This window comes from Malurus melanocephalus, unplaced genomic scaffold, assembly GCF_030028575.1.
Source record: "Malurus melanocephalus ecotype Western Australia unplaced genomic scaffold, MMel_1.1 scaffold_23, whole genome shotgun sequence".
In the NCBI taxonomy this organism is placed as follows: domain Eukaryota; kingdom Metazoa; phylum Chordata; class Aves; order Passeriformes; family Maluridae; genus Malurus; species Malurus melanocephalus.
In genome coordinates this window covers 1,479,847-1,497,515 of record NW_026623255.1, presented here as the reverse complement: position 1 = coordinate 1,497,515, position 17,669 = coordinate 1,479,847, and the positions used below count along the sequence as shown (strand labels likewise).

At 38.7% G+C, this 17,669-nt stretch overlaps 1 protein-coding gene across 1 annotated transcript in view; it reads right to left on the bottom strand.

The window, feature by feature from the left end:
• FIG4 (FIG4 phosphoinositide 5-phosphatase) overlaps positions 1-16,266 on the bottom strand; it is a 51,366-nt gene extending 35,100 nt beyond the window's left edge. Inside the window, exons 1-5 of the mRNA XM_057390165.1 lie at positions 16,060-16,266; positions 6,776-6,874; positions 6,438-6,561; positions 3,319-3,475; positions 2,046-2,096 (exon numbers count right to left, since the gene is read on the bottom strand). Coding sequence (XP_057246148.1) covers positions 2,046-2,096; positions 3,319-3,475; positions 6,438-6,561; positions 6,776-6,874; positions 16,060-16,128 — 500 coding nt within the window. The 5' untranslated portion in view covers positions 16,129-16,266. The remainder of the gene's footprint in view (positions 1-2,045; positions 2,097-3,318; positions 3,476-6,437; positions 6,562-6,775; positions 6,875-16,059) is intronic.
• Positions 16,267-17,669: the final 1,403 nt, after the last annotated feature.

Below are 17,669 nucleotides of genomic sequence, written 5' to 3'. Positions count from 1 at the left end.
TCATGTCTCTTTTACTAACACTTGATACTAATTGCTAAATTTGTTAGGCTACTAAGCTTCTTTCCAAGGAGAAATCAAATGCACACTACACTTAAATCACAAATACTCATAGATTTCCATTTTAGTCTAAGACAGCATCAGTGATTACTGGTCCTCATATAAGTTCTAGATATTCATTAAAGATCTAAAAAATTATTTAAACATTTGATATGTAGATTCAACACTAATGACAATAAGATGTAACCATGCATCCACCACATTTCCATAATAATGTCCTGACTTATCTGTCAGGGGAAAAAAGAACCTGTAATATGCTATGTTTGCGTTTTTAATTTTTTTTTTATCATTTAAACAGTATCCCAGTAAGWCACATGCTCAGGCTGCTTCCTCACTCTCCCCTTACACCAAATGTTTTCTTATTACTGATTCCTAATTTTCTTCAGGATTTACATGAAAATCATGCAGGAAAATGWGTTATGCTTTCAACCAAGAACAATTTTAATGAAGATGATAAATTTAAAAGACTCTAAACAGTAAGAAAGAATATTACTACCACCTTATGTTTCTCCTTTTGAAAAGTGAAAATATGCAGTTAAAACATAGAACACAAAAACATTTTATGAAAATGCTTCTTTTAATGAAAAATAAAACATAAACAGTAAATTGTCTGCCAGTAGTAAAGTTTCTGTTTATGCCACGCATGATTTTTGCCAAAAACATACTTTTGTGTCAAGTCATTCACTTACTCATTTTTTTCTGTACAAGAAATTTTACATATGTTATCTTTTAAACAGTTTATCTAAATTCTACAGTTTCAACTTGAGAAAAGAAATMTTTGGGAAGACCTCACTATGGCCTTCCAGTACTTACAGAGGGCTTATAAAAAAAGAGGGAAAGCAATTTTTTACATGGTGATTAGACACAGGGGAATGGTTTTAAACTAAAACTGGAGAGATTTTAGGAGGAAATTGTGTACTGTGAATGTAGGGAGACACTGGAACGGGTTGCCCTGAGAAGTTATGGATGCCACATCCCTGGAAGCCTTCCAGATCAGGCTGGATGGAGTTTTGAGCTTTCCAGCCCATACCATTCTATGATTCATTCTATGATAAATGTGTTTATTAGAGTCATATAAGAATCTTCGCTTTCTCCTTCGATGTAAAACCACAGAAACAGTAATAATTTGTCMTCTCCAAGCATAGGAGGTGGGAAGGGGGGAAGTTTTATAAGGTTAGATCTGGGAGRCAATGCATGGAAGAAAAACTCAAGGTTTTATACTGCAAAAAATCTKTCACATGCAAAAGCATGAAGCACACACAAAACCTGGGTAGGTTTTACCTTCACAGATTCAGCAGTGACAAAACCCCTTCATTTTCCATGAGAAAACATCTTCTAGACTGACACACCTTTTGGTAATTGTAAGAGGGACTTTTGGTTGTTTTTGTTTAAGTCTTCAAGTCTTCTAACTACTATTGCCAAGTTTATCACCACATTTCTCCCATTTTTGTGCTGTCCCCAAAATCTCACCTACTAATAGCTGGGACACAGAAACCTGTCTTAGGTATGGCAYTTATGACACAATAAGCAAGAGAACTGGCAGTGCCAGAAGGCCCTAAGAAAGACATACCACACACAGATATTGGCCTATTTCTCTGTCTTTGCTTCTGAATCAAGGCAAAGCTTTATTCATGGAAAATAAGACCAATTTAAGAAAACAAAGATAGGCAACACCCCTGAAATATTATACTTTCCCAAAGAGAGAACTTCTGCATAACCTGGCAAGGCTGAACAGTCAGTGGAAACTGACTTTTTACCATGCCAATAGTAGTTCTATAGTTTTTAACCTAATGGAGATTAAATTCCTAAACAACTGGTTGAAGGAGAAATCAGGTTCAAAATACACAAAAGTGGACAAGCAGTATGATCATGTGACTTATTTCTCCAAAGTATCAACTTCAAGGTCTTGCGTATCAAAAACAAATCTTATACTCTTCTAGCAAGTGTAAGTGCACTTTTTTTTTTAAGGAATAGTAAATAATACATACCTAAAATAGAAGTTGCTGGAAAGGTCCACATTTTGAAATATTCTCAGATACCTAGCAAAACAATTCAAGTTGTAGGAAGAATTACTAGTTTACTCAGACAGACCATAAGAAGTCATTCAAAGGTTYACAGAAATGAAACTACACATAAATATTGGTTCTTGCCTTATATTCCCTTTTTATCTTAAATATGCTGAGACTCTAGTGTAACTACCTGTCAAAACAATTACAGTGTACTAGCTTTTTTAAAAAAACCCAAAACCTAGTGTCTACTCATATACATTGTTTCTTTAGGCAGTTGTAGATAAAGCTGTAGTTCTATTTTCCACATATGCACATCAAATTTTTCAGGACTTAAACACCAAACTCTTAAAAATACTATAAAATAAATAAAATTCTTCAGTGTTTCTCAAATAAATGAAAAAGAAAGAAGTATCTAGTACAATCTGCCAGAGCCTTGCAAATTCCCAGAAGAAACCACAACACTATCTATGAATGATAAAATGGCTGACACCACAAATATGTAGATTAGATAACATGATCTGCTGCACACTAAGAGGGAAGATGGAGGTCTATGACTGACCCTACCTTTAAGTGGAAGCTTTTTTAATATTTACCACTGGCTTGATTTACCACCTGGCATCAGTTTATCATAAACAGTCACTTACTGACAATTCACACTTGGTACAGACTGAAAAGCAGTTTATTGATACCAGTTGCCTGGTATTTCATAGAAGCAAAGTTACCCTACGCTGACAAAAACATATAAGCTCTAATTTTTGTCTTCATAAAAAATTCGCCAAAAGAAAGAAGAAAGAAGCAGCTAAACTTACCAGTGAATCTTTTCATTGTCCTTTACAATTGCAACTTTCACAAGATTCTGACAGTACAGAATAATTTAATAATCTATTCAGCCCTTTTTGAAGGGCACAACATGAAGAGATTAACATCATGCTAGAAATACTAAATAAAGAACAGTGCCCCAGACAGTACAAACCAGTATTAGCATTACTTTGCCCTTGGTTTGATGRTTCTTGGTGCACATTTGCTAATCTGTAGATGTGACATAGAGATGTGGACAATAAACTCTAGAAGACTATGACAGTTGTATTTACTCTTCAGTCACAGAACTTGCAGCCTATCTTTCACCCAGCAAGATAAAATGGCTTGAATGAAATACTAAAACAAAAGAATCCATGACTAAAATGTCTAGTTGCAGTTCAACATTGCTTAGAAAATATTCMAAAAGTACACATGGATTACGACCATTGTTTACCTGGCCTCATCAGGATGACTGACTCTTACAGAGTCATTTGGAATGTAGACCATATTGGTATCTTCTATTTTATATATTGCATGACCTCCAATATCTGCCATTTTTCTTCTTTTTGTTATTAACACAATGTAATAGCCTTCTAAGAACCTGACAAAACCTGTTAAAACAGCATTAAAAGGCTTTTAGTAGCATGCCTGTGTTTATGTGATGAAACATGTAGCAAAACAGTATCAGAATTGTTTCAAGACTTCAAAGAATTTTTGCTTGTTCTTAATGTTAGATGTATAACATGCACATACATATAAACATACAGACAGAATCTTAAAATTCACTCCCAGTAATTGTTAATCAATGAAGTACACCTTTTTTACTTACTTACCCTCCCACTGTGGGTATTTTTAATACTATGTAGCAGAGTTAGGACACYGAAAATTTGGAGTACATTTCTGTCTACTCAACATACGTCAATTTGCTTTTCTTAGACTCTCATTGTTCAGAGACAGGCATACTCTAGTTACTTCAGACACCAAAAGGTTAATTTTCTGGGGCAAAGAAGAATCCCAATCTCTATTTTCCTATTCACGTTCATGTATTCTYTGCTGGGGAGGGACACAGAACAGCAAAAGGAGTTGTGGGTACAACAACACCTTTGTGCTCTCTCTTAACAGCAGGGAACCAAATTCCTTAATAAAAGCAGCATCTCTCCCCATCAGCCATTCAGAGTACCAGGGATAATCCTTTTTTCCTCTTTTCTCTCTCAGGTATCAACACTCTGACCCTGCTGAAGTGCAGAAGGCTAAGCAGGTAGAACAGGGAGTGTCTGGCTTTATTACCTATAAAAAGATGGCTTCTGAAGCCTCCACCCTCATTTCCTGCAGGGCATAGCCATGCTTCTTCATGGAGTGCCTTCTTTTGCTATCTTTATTATATACGATTAGGAAAAACTGTAACAAAMCTTTAAATGCAACACAAACGTAAAAATTCGACATAGAAATATATAATCACCCCTGAACTCAAATGCATTACTAGTACAGTAYAGTAGAGCAGTAATGTGCTTTAATAAGTAATAAATTACATTAATTAGCCATTGGAAGTAGCTGCTTTGATAGGTTGCTGAGAGCTTGAAACTCACTACTGCACTATCAACAAATAATTTGGGGACAGAGGTGATGATGATGAAAACATGATACAAACGGACCCTCACAATTCAGATTTTTACTTTTATTTGTATTCAGTTCTTTTAGCTTTGCATTACAAAGTAAAGAAGAAGGATGAAGAGAGCGCACATTTTCTTCCCTGTCACTGCTGGAGGCTGCAACGTGATCGAATGAACTGCAATCTTTTCTTCCACCTTATTAGCCCCCCTTGGAAAAATGCTCTCACCTGCACAAAGACAGGAGGCCCTGCTGACAATMAGAAACAAACCTTTCATTTGAAGCAATCAGACTATTGAATTTCAGCTGTTAAATGGTAGTCACAGTTCTTCCTGTATCCTCCAGATACTGAACTCATTTATGTGAACAGCCAGCCTCTACCCTCTGAATTTCAGCAAACAAAGACTGATAAGGAACTGAGCCTTTYTCCTTGGCCTGGTTGAAAAGGTCTCCTGGTCCCTTTAAAAGCCATTTCTACTTTTGAACACTACCCAGCAAACCAGAACTCAGCCTATCAGGACCCCCATTCTGAGTGCACTGAATGTGCTGCACCTAGTTAATGAAACAGAGGACAGAACAAAACTGTACTTTACAATTTTACAAAAAAATAGCCCTGTTCTTCTGACATGAGCCAGGAGGCAGAAATAAACAACCAGTTGCATTCCCTCAAATTACATGTTTATACAGATATGGTCTGAATCATATGGTCATAATTTGGAAGTATATAGTCTGTTACTTCCAGAAAGYCATCTCCAAATACATATACCATATTTGTTAACCAATACATTCGTGCAGCGACAGAACAGAAACTCTCCTGTTATGAACAGTACATATAACCAGTCATACAATCAGAATGCAAAATTGTCAATCAATCACAACCACTTTCCATCCAACCAAATATATTATCACATATTTAGATAGTGAGCACTGATGGTTCGTGCAAGAAAAAAGGCCAATGCTGCAAGGCAGTTAGAAGCTCCTTTAGCTTTACCCATATTATGAATACTCTTAAATCAGTGAGGAACATAAATATTATCTGAGAAATTTCTGAAAAACTGGATGCATTGATAAGTTCAAAAATGCTTCACAGGTWAAAAGAAAGAAAAAGTCTAGTAGCCTGCCACTTTAAATTAGAATAGAATTTTATTACRTTTTGATTGTTATGCAAAATTCAGGAGCATCATTCAAAGTAATTGCATTCTCCACTTTCTCTGCAGCTTTGGCTTTAGATGCCCAGGTGTACACTGACTCTAATAAACCACAAAATATTCTTGGGAACTGTCACAGCACACATTAACATTTACTTTAGAGACATCACCCATCAATATATTGACCTCAGCATCAGACAATAGGCAGGAAAGTAGTGACTTTCAGATGAAGTTAGAAGCTATTAAATCCTTGAAGTAATGCTTGGGGATTATGGACAGCTGAGCAGCATTTTAAAATTCAGCTGACAYACCAGTCAGTTATACTTGTTCAAATATGAAAAAGAAATCTTTAAATATGTCAATGCAAAAAGTTAATGAAAAAGAAAAGTCATCTTTCTGAATAGTGTGTGATAAAGAAATAAAGCCTAATAAAAATGTAAACTTCCATTTTCTTTTTRAAAAAGTGTTCTGTGAGCTCTGGAATTCAGGAGCCAGGTTCCACATGATTTGTGCTCTAAGATCAGCTGAGTTYGGTGAGATCTTCAACCAAGCTTCTAGAGTCTGGCTATTTTCTAGATCTGTCCCTTAGTGACAAAGAGGAGACTGGTTACAGCACAACTTCCAACCCTGTACGGGCCACCTGTTTTCACAAAACACACAAAAACTTACTTATCTTTAAACATGACAAATTTCTAAATCCTCTTTAACTTTACAAATAAATAAAATCAAGGGGAGAAAGGAAGATACGCAGCATGACACAGTAAGCCTCACCTGCTAGGGAAAAAAAAGATTTAATAAAATCAATCAAAACACTTACCTACTATACCAAAAGCAGAGACAGCTCGAGATAACCCAGAAGAGCCCTTCTGCCCCATCTTTGTTCTGTTTCCCAGGTCTAAACGACCAAGAAGTTCCCTCACCTCTTGTTGCGTATAAACATGCTTTAAAATAAAACATCAGARAAGTTACTGTTTTGGTAGTTAAATGTTATTTCATGTCAGAGAATAGCAGAATTTGCTTAATCTGTGAAGTATAAAATAAACCAAAGGCTTGCTTTACATGCTTTGTTTCCTATTTCAGTGCTACCGACAGGTAGCCAATATCATTTGGAACAACTGTGAAAAAACTCCAGTAACTAAATATAGAGGCACTCACCTTATCATCAATTATAACCAAATCCTTTGGTTCAGTGCGATCTATTTTCAAAACACGGTATTTGGTTTCTGCAGGATTACTTCCAACTAGAAAATACCGCTATATAAAAAAAAAAAACAAAACAAGTCAGAATATTATACAAGATAAAGCACCAAATCCCAGTGTAACATAAGACATCAGCAATGCCATTTACATATTGTCTAGACTAGATCAATTTCTACTAGCAGGAAATATGCCATATTCCATGTGGATTGTTAATAAACTGTTTTAGACACCGGTATTTTAGGTAGGTACATTTGTATGCAATCAACCTTTCTAACTTTAAAGAACTTCTTCTTTCCTCTATATAAGGGGGAAAAGAAACTAAAATCAAAAGGCAAAAACCTGTTTAGAGAAGACAAACTGTAATTCACACCAGGCACCATCCAACAACATCCTGCCCCAGCCATTACTGTCTTCTCAGTTGCTTTGTAAAACTTAGCTGAAGCTTATAAATGAGTTTTTAACTTGGCATGAGCTAAAACTGCTGTTGCTTAATCATACTCCATTGCTATTTCTGCCAACTAGACTTTCCTGATCCATAATAAACACTGAAAAACTATTAGTACTTTGATACTGAAATTTTTCTTCTATTTTTATTTATATTTGCTATGATAATCTTCTCAACAATAGTCTTCCACAATATTAAAATTTTCAGGTTAACAATACTACTRTTTAAAAAAATATTAGCTTTATTTCACATTTAAAATAAAGAATGACCACAAATAAACATAGAGCATGTCCATTTTTTATGTAAGGAGATCAAACTATAAATTAATTCCTACATTTAGAGGAATTAAAAATAAGCACAGGTTGCAGRAATGGCTTGCTAAAAGTAGCTCTCRTTTTTTCTAATTCATTTAATCAGTTTGGGACTAGCACAGCAAGGTAGAACTCATTAATAATGCTCAGCCTAGTAGGAAAGCATGGCAAATTCACGTGGATCTATGCAGTCAGCTCTTAACTCTAGAAGTCACATGGATTTAAGATGTGGGAAAGGAAATCAATAATAATATTCACACAAACCTCACAATTTCATAATTTGTGTCAATTAGACATTAAGAAACATCTTTACTTCCAAAATATTTACGGAGAAAGAGCTTAAAGCCCTCTTCAGCTTCCTTGAATTCACAAAAGCATCTAAATAGTCAGTAAGCTCTAAATAGGAAAATAAAATACTTGATTTTAAAAGCCATAAAAGGAAACACCACCAACTTCTGGCTCTGCTTTGTACATTGACATTACAGTAATAACTGGTCAGTTTTGCTTTTTATCCCCAAATGACAGTAAGAAGACCCTTCAAAGTCATGTGGCATCACAACACTCCCTCATTRAAGCCTATGAGGCAGCACTCYGTCACAGGACAGCGCTTCCTACAGSGTTTTTCAGGAGTGATGTGCTGCTGTGCACAGCCCAAGCTCCCCAGCCTGCCCTCCTCAGAGTAGGCTCTGCAGGGATACCTTAGCGATAGTATCTTGCCTCATAAGACAGGAGGGAGGGAAATCATAAGGACAGTGCAGGGCACTAAATGGTACAGCTSTGCTGCTGGTACCAGCCACCCCCAAGAAACACCAAACCACAAAGGCAGATATGTTCTGACCATGCCATTGTACCACTTTTTTCTTCATGCAGAGGAAGGTAYATGGGCAGAGGGAAATGTACTTATTTTTAATATACAGATGGTACGTTAGTATCCATTTCAAGAGTGCAGCTTCTTTATTTGTAGAAAACTGTCAGCTAATAAAGCTAAACAATTTTAAGTATTCCATAATACTGCAATACAGCTCAGTGATGTCCCACTATGTCCAGTTCCCTAAATGAATGCAATTTCTTCCCAAAGGGACACCTATGGTTACCARCCAATAATACTACATAATAGAAGAGCATAGCCCTAAGATGCTTGTCCAACTGGCAGTTTGGACCAAAAAGCACATTTAAAATTGGAACATACGTGACACACATGGAGAGAGAGAGATGTGAATGCTATTATTCAGGYAGTTCAGTTGGATAGTTCCTCATTTCCATTTTAGTTAACCAACAAAGCATCAAGAAGTGCTACGAGGAATGCATCACTCACATCACCTTGGCAGCTGCTATAGGGAGCTACAGGGCCAGCTTCAGGTGCTATTGCTGCTGCTTGGAACAGCAGCAGAGTTAGATTAGATGAGGAGTAATTGTACCTGCAGACCAGGGAAGCAACCACCATAATGAATGGTACTTAACAGGCTCTCCGAAGTAATTTAAACACTAATTTGCAGAGCTTAAGCTAGAGAACCAGACCGTGTAATGTATTAGGGAAGGTCAGTTGAGAGCAACATCAAAACTGAGCATCAATGGACTTAAAGTAAGCCAGGCAATGAGAAATCCCTGTTGAGTAAATGGGAATTTTACCCACTGCATGTTAGAGGATATTCTAGTGGAAGTAATAAAGGAAACATCGGCAAAAACTTTTGAATTTGGGTTAGTGTTCAAAACAAGGAACCCMAAATTAGACTTCTGCCTGGCAAGTTTTCACGACAGGCTAACAACCCCAGATTTATTTGAAAAACAGCATGATATGCCAGGTCAAATTCAACTTTCAAGACCTGAAAGAAAAACAAAGACTGTATGAAAATTAACAATATAAAAAAGAACACAAAAATACACTTCAGCATTAGCTGTTTTGGCTACCTAATTTTATGCATCTCATGAATAAATAAATCTGTTTTACTGGATGACACAGAGCAAAAATAAAACTRTATCAGTGACATGTGCAATTAAATTTACCATCACAGGAATACTAGGAAATTATTAAGAAAAAACCAAATCAACACAGCACTGAGCATGAAACAGTAAATAAATTTCTATGGTTATAATATAATTCTAAAATTAATCAAAGCTAAAAGGTACTGTAGTGTTTACAATCTTTTGATTAATAGAAATTGTTACAGTAAAAAAAAAAAAAGAAAAAGCTATGGAAACCTTTCTGGGAGTATCTATTCTTAGTAATAAACAGAATGAGGTAATAAGTTGAACTGACTAAACTGAAGCATTTCCCAAGTGTCTCAAACAATTCCACTTCACAGCACAGCCAGGGCATTTTGATAAACAGGCAGCCTTGACCAACAAAATACCTCTTGGTTGACCAACAAAGCACTTTTTCCAAAGAACAGTACTCAAGAAGCTGTGCAGGCCCCTTTACCCTGCTCTGGCCAGAGCCCTCCAACCAATACCTGAGATGACCCATCTGCTTCCAGGTTTACTCTGCCYCTGGCCTTTGCTGAAATTTGTTAACAAGCACACATTATCAACCACAGCAACACACCAGGCAGCTACAATAGCTGGACTGAAGCTTAATTTATTGCACAATTATCACTAAGCAACCACAAGATAGGAACAGTCATTAGTCACTTCCACCTGGGACTGAGTTTTAACCAAAGCAATCTAATTGAAAGGCTTTACACTATCTTTTATCAATCTTTTGATTCAGCCAAACAAAACAAAGCAACTTTTTCTAAAAGGAGTCTAAACAAAATACAAAAAATTCTAACTGCCATGTGTTGTTTTTTCATGGCAGGGTAATAGTTCTGAAATCAAACATTCTGCTCACTTCTTTTTTTTCCCTTCTTTTCTTTAAGCTTTCTTCTTAGAACTCCYGGTCTAAAACTATGATTTGCTTCTTTGTACAGACTAATTATCATTAAGAAATGTTAGCACAGCAAAAAACTTTTTCAAGTTTTTTAGCTTCTTCAGTTAAAAAGCTAAACACAGCTTAATCAGCAGGAAAATAAAAACAAGCAAAAATACACTAAAAGTTGTTTGAAAAACAGACAGTGCAACCACAGCCAATTTTTAAATCAGCAAATAGCATAAAGAAAACACATACAATCTTAGGCAAAAAGCTTGAAAACGACACCTGTTGAGACCATGGATATGCCTAAAAACACAAAACCTTCAAGAAGTAGGTTCACCTTGGCCGTCTGCCAGGCCCCTTCCCAGCTGCTCTCTTACTCCCCCTCCACAGCAGGACAGGCACAGAAAATAAGATGGAAAAGGTGAYGGGTCAAGGTGAGGACAGAAAGATCATTAATCATTACCATCACAGACAAAACAGACTTGACCTGGGGAGAATGTATGTAATTTATCAACAATTTGAATAGAATCATAGCATAATTGCACCTCGATGGAAGGTAGAGAAAAAACTCCACTCTGYTCTTACTTTCTACACAACCTTCAGCAATTGTGGAAGTGTCTTTCATCTCTCATAAAAACTGGCAGAATGACATGAAGAAAGGAAGACATGATAAGGTGCAAGGAGAAGTACCTAAAACAGCAAAATTGTCGGCTTCCCGTAGACTGTTGAAACTCTTCAAAGGAAGTTACTTCAACACGAGAAATTTTAGAACATAGGCTGCCAAGCACCACTCCGAGGGCATGTAGGAATGGGTACCCATTCTGCATCCTACCACCACAGGATTTAGGGAATCCCTTTTGTCCCAAGCAAACTAAAGCTTATTTGTCCCAAACAGGAGTTACCTCTTGGCACTCCACTGAAGGATTCCTCAAGATTCTTCCTTCTAATTGTCAGCTAAATCTATTAATTAGCAATCTATAAATTTTTCTTTAGTCAAATATTTATTTGCTTTTCGGCATTTATTCTTATGGAATGCTTTCAGAAAAATAAGTAACTGGATGCCTTCTCAGCACTTCATTAGACTAAAAGAATCTCGCTATCCTATTCTTCTACCCAAGACATTGCTACATGTATGTTACTTCACTGAAGCTTCAATGGACCTATTCCTGGTTGAATTCTTACTTATTAAATGAATATGGACAGTAAATATGCACAAATACCATACAAGGTTTCATTCTAGAGATATAKTAGTATTTTTCATTAATGACCACASCACAAATAACCACATTACTCTTTTTCAGACCTGTAATGCACCTGCAGCTCAACCTCTCACCCCTTCTTCAGATAAAACACCCAGATCCACCTCCTTCCTCACCTCTGCTGCTCCTGAATTGATAAATTTCCAATAAACAATCACTGATGTATAATCTATTGTAARGTGCATGAAGTTTCACAGCATGCCATTATACTTCAAATCATTTTTCTATCTACTCCTGAAGGTCATCATAATTCCTTGCTTTCTGGGGCTCTGCTTATCCTAATTATTTAGAGTATCTTAAAAGTCTAATCARAGCAGGCTCACCTTTTGGGCTAAATAAGTCCTAAAACATTACTTGAAAAAAATCATCCCTATCAGATGATTCCTCATTCACTCCACACAAATTTAAATACTAATTTCTCTATTAACTTTCCTCCATCCATAGCAAAGCCAGAGATTTTCCTTGTAGCACTGCATCTCAATAGAGGATTTGATTTAAATACATAAGGCCATCTAATTTTTAGATTGAGATGTGTAATACAACCAGGTTAATCTGATAGCATCTTTCTATGTCTAGACTGTGTTTTATGTCATTTGCCTCAATTTTCAATTACTTTTCTATATGCAGGACTTCAGAATGGATTAAATATTCYATTTGTCATGTTCCAGTCACAGCACCACTCTTAATTTAAGCAACTTGAAAATATTTACCATCATTCCACTGTTAAGTATGTTTCATTTTATTTCTATCAGATACCCACCTACATAAATCAGTGCACTTCCTAATTCAGTAAAAATTCTAAAACTTTTTCTGTGAAATTATATCCTATTTGAAAGCTTCTCCAATTTGACCAGAGATTACTTCAACATTAAATAAGCAATCTTGCATTCTTTTAATATAAAAAATGTTTACATTATTAGAATATATTACATTAAAAAAAAAAAAAAGCAAATGCCCATAGTTTTCCCTGGTGAATAAAAGGCAGAAAAATCTACAGGTAATTATGCCAGTCACATTAGTTAATAAGYTTGTGCAAGTCATTTGGATACTGTGGAGACGGAGACTGTAAAAGAACCTGATTAGAATAAAATACTATTAATTAAGACTCATTTATCCTGAAAGATAGGCAASTGATAGGCCTTTACAGAGATGACACAAATTGTCTTGTTCAATGTCACRCTGCCTCAGGGAAATGATAATTTCCAATGAACTAACCTACAACTTTCAGGTGGACTTCATCTGGGGGATACACAAAAGTTCCATCTTCCCCTGAAGAAGAGTGGAAAATATCTTTTGTCTTTTGTTAATCATAGTGCCAAAATATCTTTAGTGCCCTCTGGTGTGCATTTCAGCAATCAATACATGCATAAAAGGAAAGATAATTGGCATCGATCTGAATAAAACCTTCAGTTAATTTTTCTGACTACTTCTAAACAAGGTTTCAACTTCCTAGGACAAGCAGGAGACATCTCCATGGCATTTATTGACCCAAAACATTGGCTTAAAAGGTAGGTTTCAGCAACTATCCTAAATATAAATGTTAATAGAAAATATAGAATTTTGCTCTCTGTTGAATCAATTGATGCCATGAATTCAGTTCTCCGCACATCTAGCAGTCTCTCATTTCACTCCAATAACACTACCAGAGCCTTTCCTCTTTAACTTAAATAATACTACTGTATTTTCCTCTTAAAAAAAAAAACAAACTAAAACCAAAACAAAACAACAAAACACAAAACCAACAACGACCTCTGTAAACCCTTTCCACTTTTTCCACTTCCTCATCCATTTAATTTTTTCCTGCTTTAATACAGAGAGGTTTTACTGTTATAAGCTGTATAAYTAGTGTAAAATCCACTAGCTTGTGCTACCCACTGCTTACAACTTAAATCATCCCTTTTCTGCACAGAAATCTTAGGATACTGTCCCAGCCTATATCTGATACAACTCCAAATCCCACATGCTGGATCTAGCAAGCCCACAGCCTCAGGGAAATCAAAAGAGTCACCTGAACCAGAAGAAAGCTCTCGGGTGATGCTTATGCTGTACCAATGACTTACAGCTGGTAGCTGCATGATTGTGAGATCTTATGCAAAGGAGACTGCATGAGGGATACCTCRGGGAGAAGAAGTGGCAACTTCTGTCAGCAGCACAACATGACACTAAATGAGCTGTCACAGTGACAGATCAAACCAGAAGTTCAATTTTGGACTTCCCAGTATAAGACAGACATTGATATACCAGAGTGATTCCAGTAGAGAGCTACCCATATTCCCACAGGACAAAGCCCATGATAAGTGGGAGAGACTGAGGGAACTGACTTTAGCTCTGTTCAGCCTTCAGACAGCTTTGATAGCTTCTTGCTTCTGTCTAAAACCACGTAACAGGAAGGTGTAGGTAAGACAGWCAAACCCTTTCAAGTGGTCTGCAGAGGTTGTAAAATCTCTATATTTGACGGTATTCAAAACTCAGCTGCACAGAGCCCTGAGCAACAGGCTCTTGCTGAAGCTGCTTTGAGCTGGGGSCTGGACTTCATGATCTCCAGAAGTACTTTCTAACATCCCTTAGCCTATGCATTTATTAAGTGCATAAGTCTTTTCAAAAAATCACACCCAAATTATTCCTATTAAATTTTTCTTTTGAAAAAAWGACTAGAACTTGAATATCAAACCACAAAGTGCTTCAATTTGCAGYTTTTAAGATAACATAACCTTACTCAGAGAAAAAAATCCACTTTCACCACTCACAAGAAGCAACTGAAGTAACAGCTTTGAAATGCGTTTGTTCAGCTGAAACATTTYGAATGGTAGGTGTTTATCCACGAACTATTACCTTTCACAGCTGATGAAAACCATCTTCCCCCCTGGAGYGATCAGGACAGCTGGATCCACCCCTCACTGAATTCTGAACAAAGCACAGCATGGACAAACTCATCCATTCTGGCAGAAGCTGCCAGCTACCACTGGGCAGACGTACAAAACTATGGTTCCAGATGTGACAGSATCAGCTGGAGAGGCCTAGAAAATTGCAGATAGCTGACAGAACTCCCAAGTGCAATACWGGCCCTGAGCCTCACAGCTCTAAGAGAAGCAGGCCAGGTATCTATGCAAAGCCAGTAACAGGAAGCCAAATCTCAGCTGAGATGTRGCATGAGTTGTGAGCCAAGAGCAACTAAATTGAGTAATAGAGGGCCTATTTCAGAAACCCCATTTCCYCTTTGCCCTACTCACATATAATAATACAGCTGAAAACAAAATAAAAGACAGCCTTTACCAGCAACATGGAGAAAGATAAATAAGGCAGCCTCCAAAATCCATTTAAACATAGGTTAAAAAGTGTAACATTGTGGAGTGTAACCTTCATTTTTTCAATTTACTTGTATCAGTAGCTCTGCATGCTTTAATCTTCTCTGTTTCACAAGCTGTTCAGTGGGGAATTATCACAAAAGCACAAACCTACTTTGTCATCTGTGACATTTTGGGAAATTTCCAAGGGGATTCAGTGTATAAATTATGTTTCTGCTATCAGTATGGTAACATCTGAACTTGAAACCAYACCTAACTGCTGCATTTAAGACCAYGGTATCTAACCCTTTTCAAAATCACCTCAAGTGAAGAAAACCAACATCCAGCGAAACAAGGGAGAAATCAACACACTATGAAACACGAAGAAATTTGAGCTAAAGAGTGATAAACACTGTGGTATTTTTTCTGGTTTTCTACACCAAGATTTGGATTCTGACTCACATGGTGTTCATCACATGGCTACAGCAGCAATTACCACTCCAACMTCCAAAACACTTTGCCCATGGCAAAAAACTCCTGTGAATAACACATGCCTACAGTATTTGCAACAGGACATAAGGAATGTTAAAAATCTTCAAGAGCTTACTTCCAGCGGTCAGACTGAAAACTTTGGAAGCTGTTTCAACAGACATTCAGACAATGAGAACTGAAGCGTGTCATAAGAAGAAAACAGGGTGGTGCGGGTGGTAACCAGTTCAGCCATTCTTAATTCAAATCTTAATTCTGAACACCTTCAGCTGTCCGGTTTTACCTCCCCCTGGCAGGTGTGAGCACTGTTCTCCTGGATGTATGACAGCCACACGACAGAACGAGCAGGGGCCCAACCTTCACTCYCACTCTGGCAGCACCTACACGGCAGGGCCCTGTCAGAGGCCAATCCTTCGCTTAARTCACGAGGCAGAAACACGGTGAAAACAAGAACTTGAAAAACTTTTTTTTTTTTAAGTTATTGGCATGTTTTGAATGTGTGATCAAAAAGAACCAGATCCCAACACACGAAAACAAGGGTAAGGCGCAGTTTTTGTGCCCCGGCTCCTGCGGAGGCAAGGTGGGGCGGACGCTACTTACAGCCCTGGTCTCGTACAGCACCAGCTTCTGCACGGAGCTGATCAGGGGAGCGGCGGCGGCCACCGGCATGACAGCCCCGAGGCGCGGCGGGGGCGGGAGCGGCGGGGGCTACCCGGGAACAGCCCGGGAACAGCCAGAGCCGGGGGCGGAACACACCGGGGCAGAGCGGGGAACCACCGCCGACACCGAGGGAACCCGGAAGTGCCGGCGCGCCAACGCGCACGCGCRCCCACAGGCGGCCGCGAGTGCGCGCCTGCGTCGCGGAGCCGCGTCACGCGCAGCTCCTCGGCAGCGGCCGCTCCGGGCGCGGCGGCGGCGGCAGCGGGGAACCGGGGCAGCGGGACACCGGGGCGGGCGAGGGGGTGCCGGATCCGCATCCGCTGCTCCCGCCGGCAGCCGCTCCCTGCGGGTGAGCACGGTCAGCACCAGGAACAGCTCCTCAGCCCCGCCCACACCCCGCCGTCCCACCCTGAGCGGGGCGGGGCCTCAGAATCGCCCACCCCGCGAGGGGCGGGCCCAAGGCCGGGGGCGGAGCTCGGCCGTTACCGGGGCAGCGGAGGCGCGCAGGCCGGTGGCGGCCGCGGGAGCGCGCACTATGGCCCTCGTTCAGTCCCCACTCCGTGCTTGAGGGGTCCTCTCRCTGGGACATCGTCCTGGGTGTGTGTGGATGCGGTGTGTGAGCCTGGTTCAATTCTTTGCTTTGGTTGTGGTGGTTTTGTGAATTAGGAAATTGACCCTTGTGAAGGTTTGGGAAGGAGCGAGACTGCTGGGAAAGGCAGGTAAAGCTCAGCCGGTGAGTTTYCTGTAGAGGCGATGGTAGTTGATTCACATATGGAGGCTTTTTTTCTTTTTTAATATTAAAATATTTATTGTGAAAATGTCTGAGTATTTTGTTGTTTCAAAAGAAACTTCCAGATTCTTGAAGTAGATTTTTTTAGTTGAAGTTTTTAATTTAATTAAAAACTGAAGGAGAGTCCAATGGGACTGTACTGSATTGCATGGTTGCATATGGGTTTTACTGGGGCTCTGAGACTGAAGTGACCCTCTCAAGACAGCAAAGTTTTGTTTTGCCTTTTCCAAACAAACTTCAGCAAGCTCCTCACGTTTTTGGCCTCCATTTTGTTTGAGAGGTCCACGCAAATTTTCCTCCTGCTTACCTAAATTAGAAACTTTAGGTTTTAATTTGTTGTGCAGCACTGGGCTTGCAACCACCTGCAATCCTGGAACAGCTGGGATTTGGGAGACAATGACAGAAGAGATCATGAATTGTGATTTAATTCTGCAAAGCCTAATTCATGTACCTGCCTGTGTAGTCACAGAGAGTAGTTCATTGTCCTTGACGGGGCCCTTCTATGTCTTAAGCTCAGAAACAAAGGTCTTAGTAGGCCCATGGTCTATTTCAGGCACGACGGAGAGGTTAAAATTGTGTAGTAATTGGAGCAGGAAGGAAAAATCAACAACTCAAAAAGAGAAACAAGCAGATGAGAGTCATGAAGAAGTCACAAAGAAAGTAATCGGCAGCTGGTGATCTGGGGTTATTCTGACAATCCTGCTTCTGAAAAGTTGTCTCTTTTGATGGTGCATCTCTTCAAAAAATTGTCTTTTTTGAT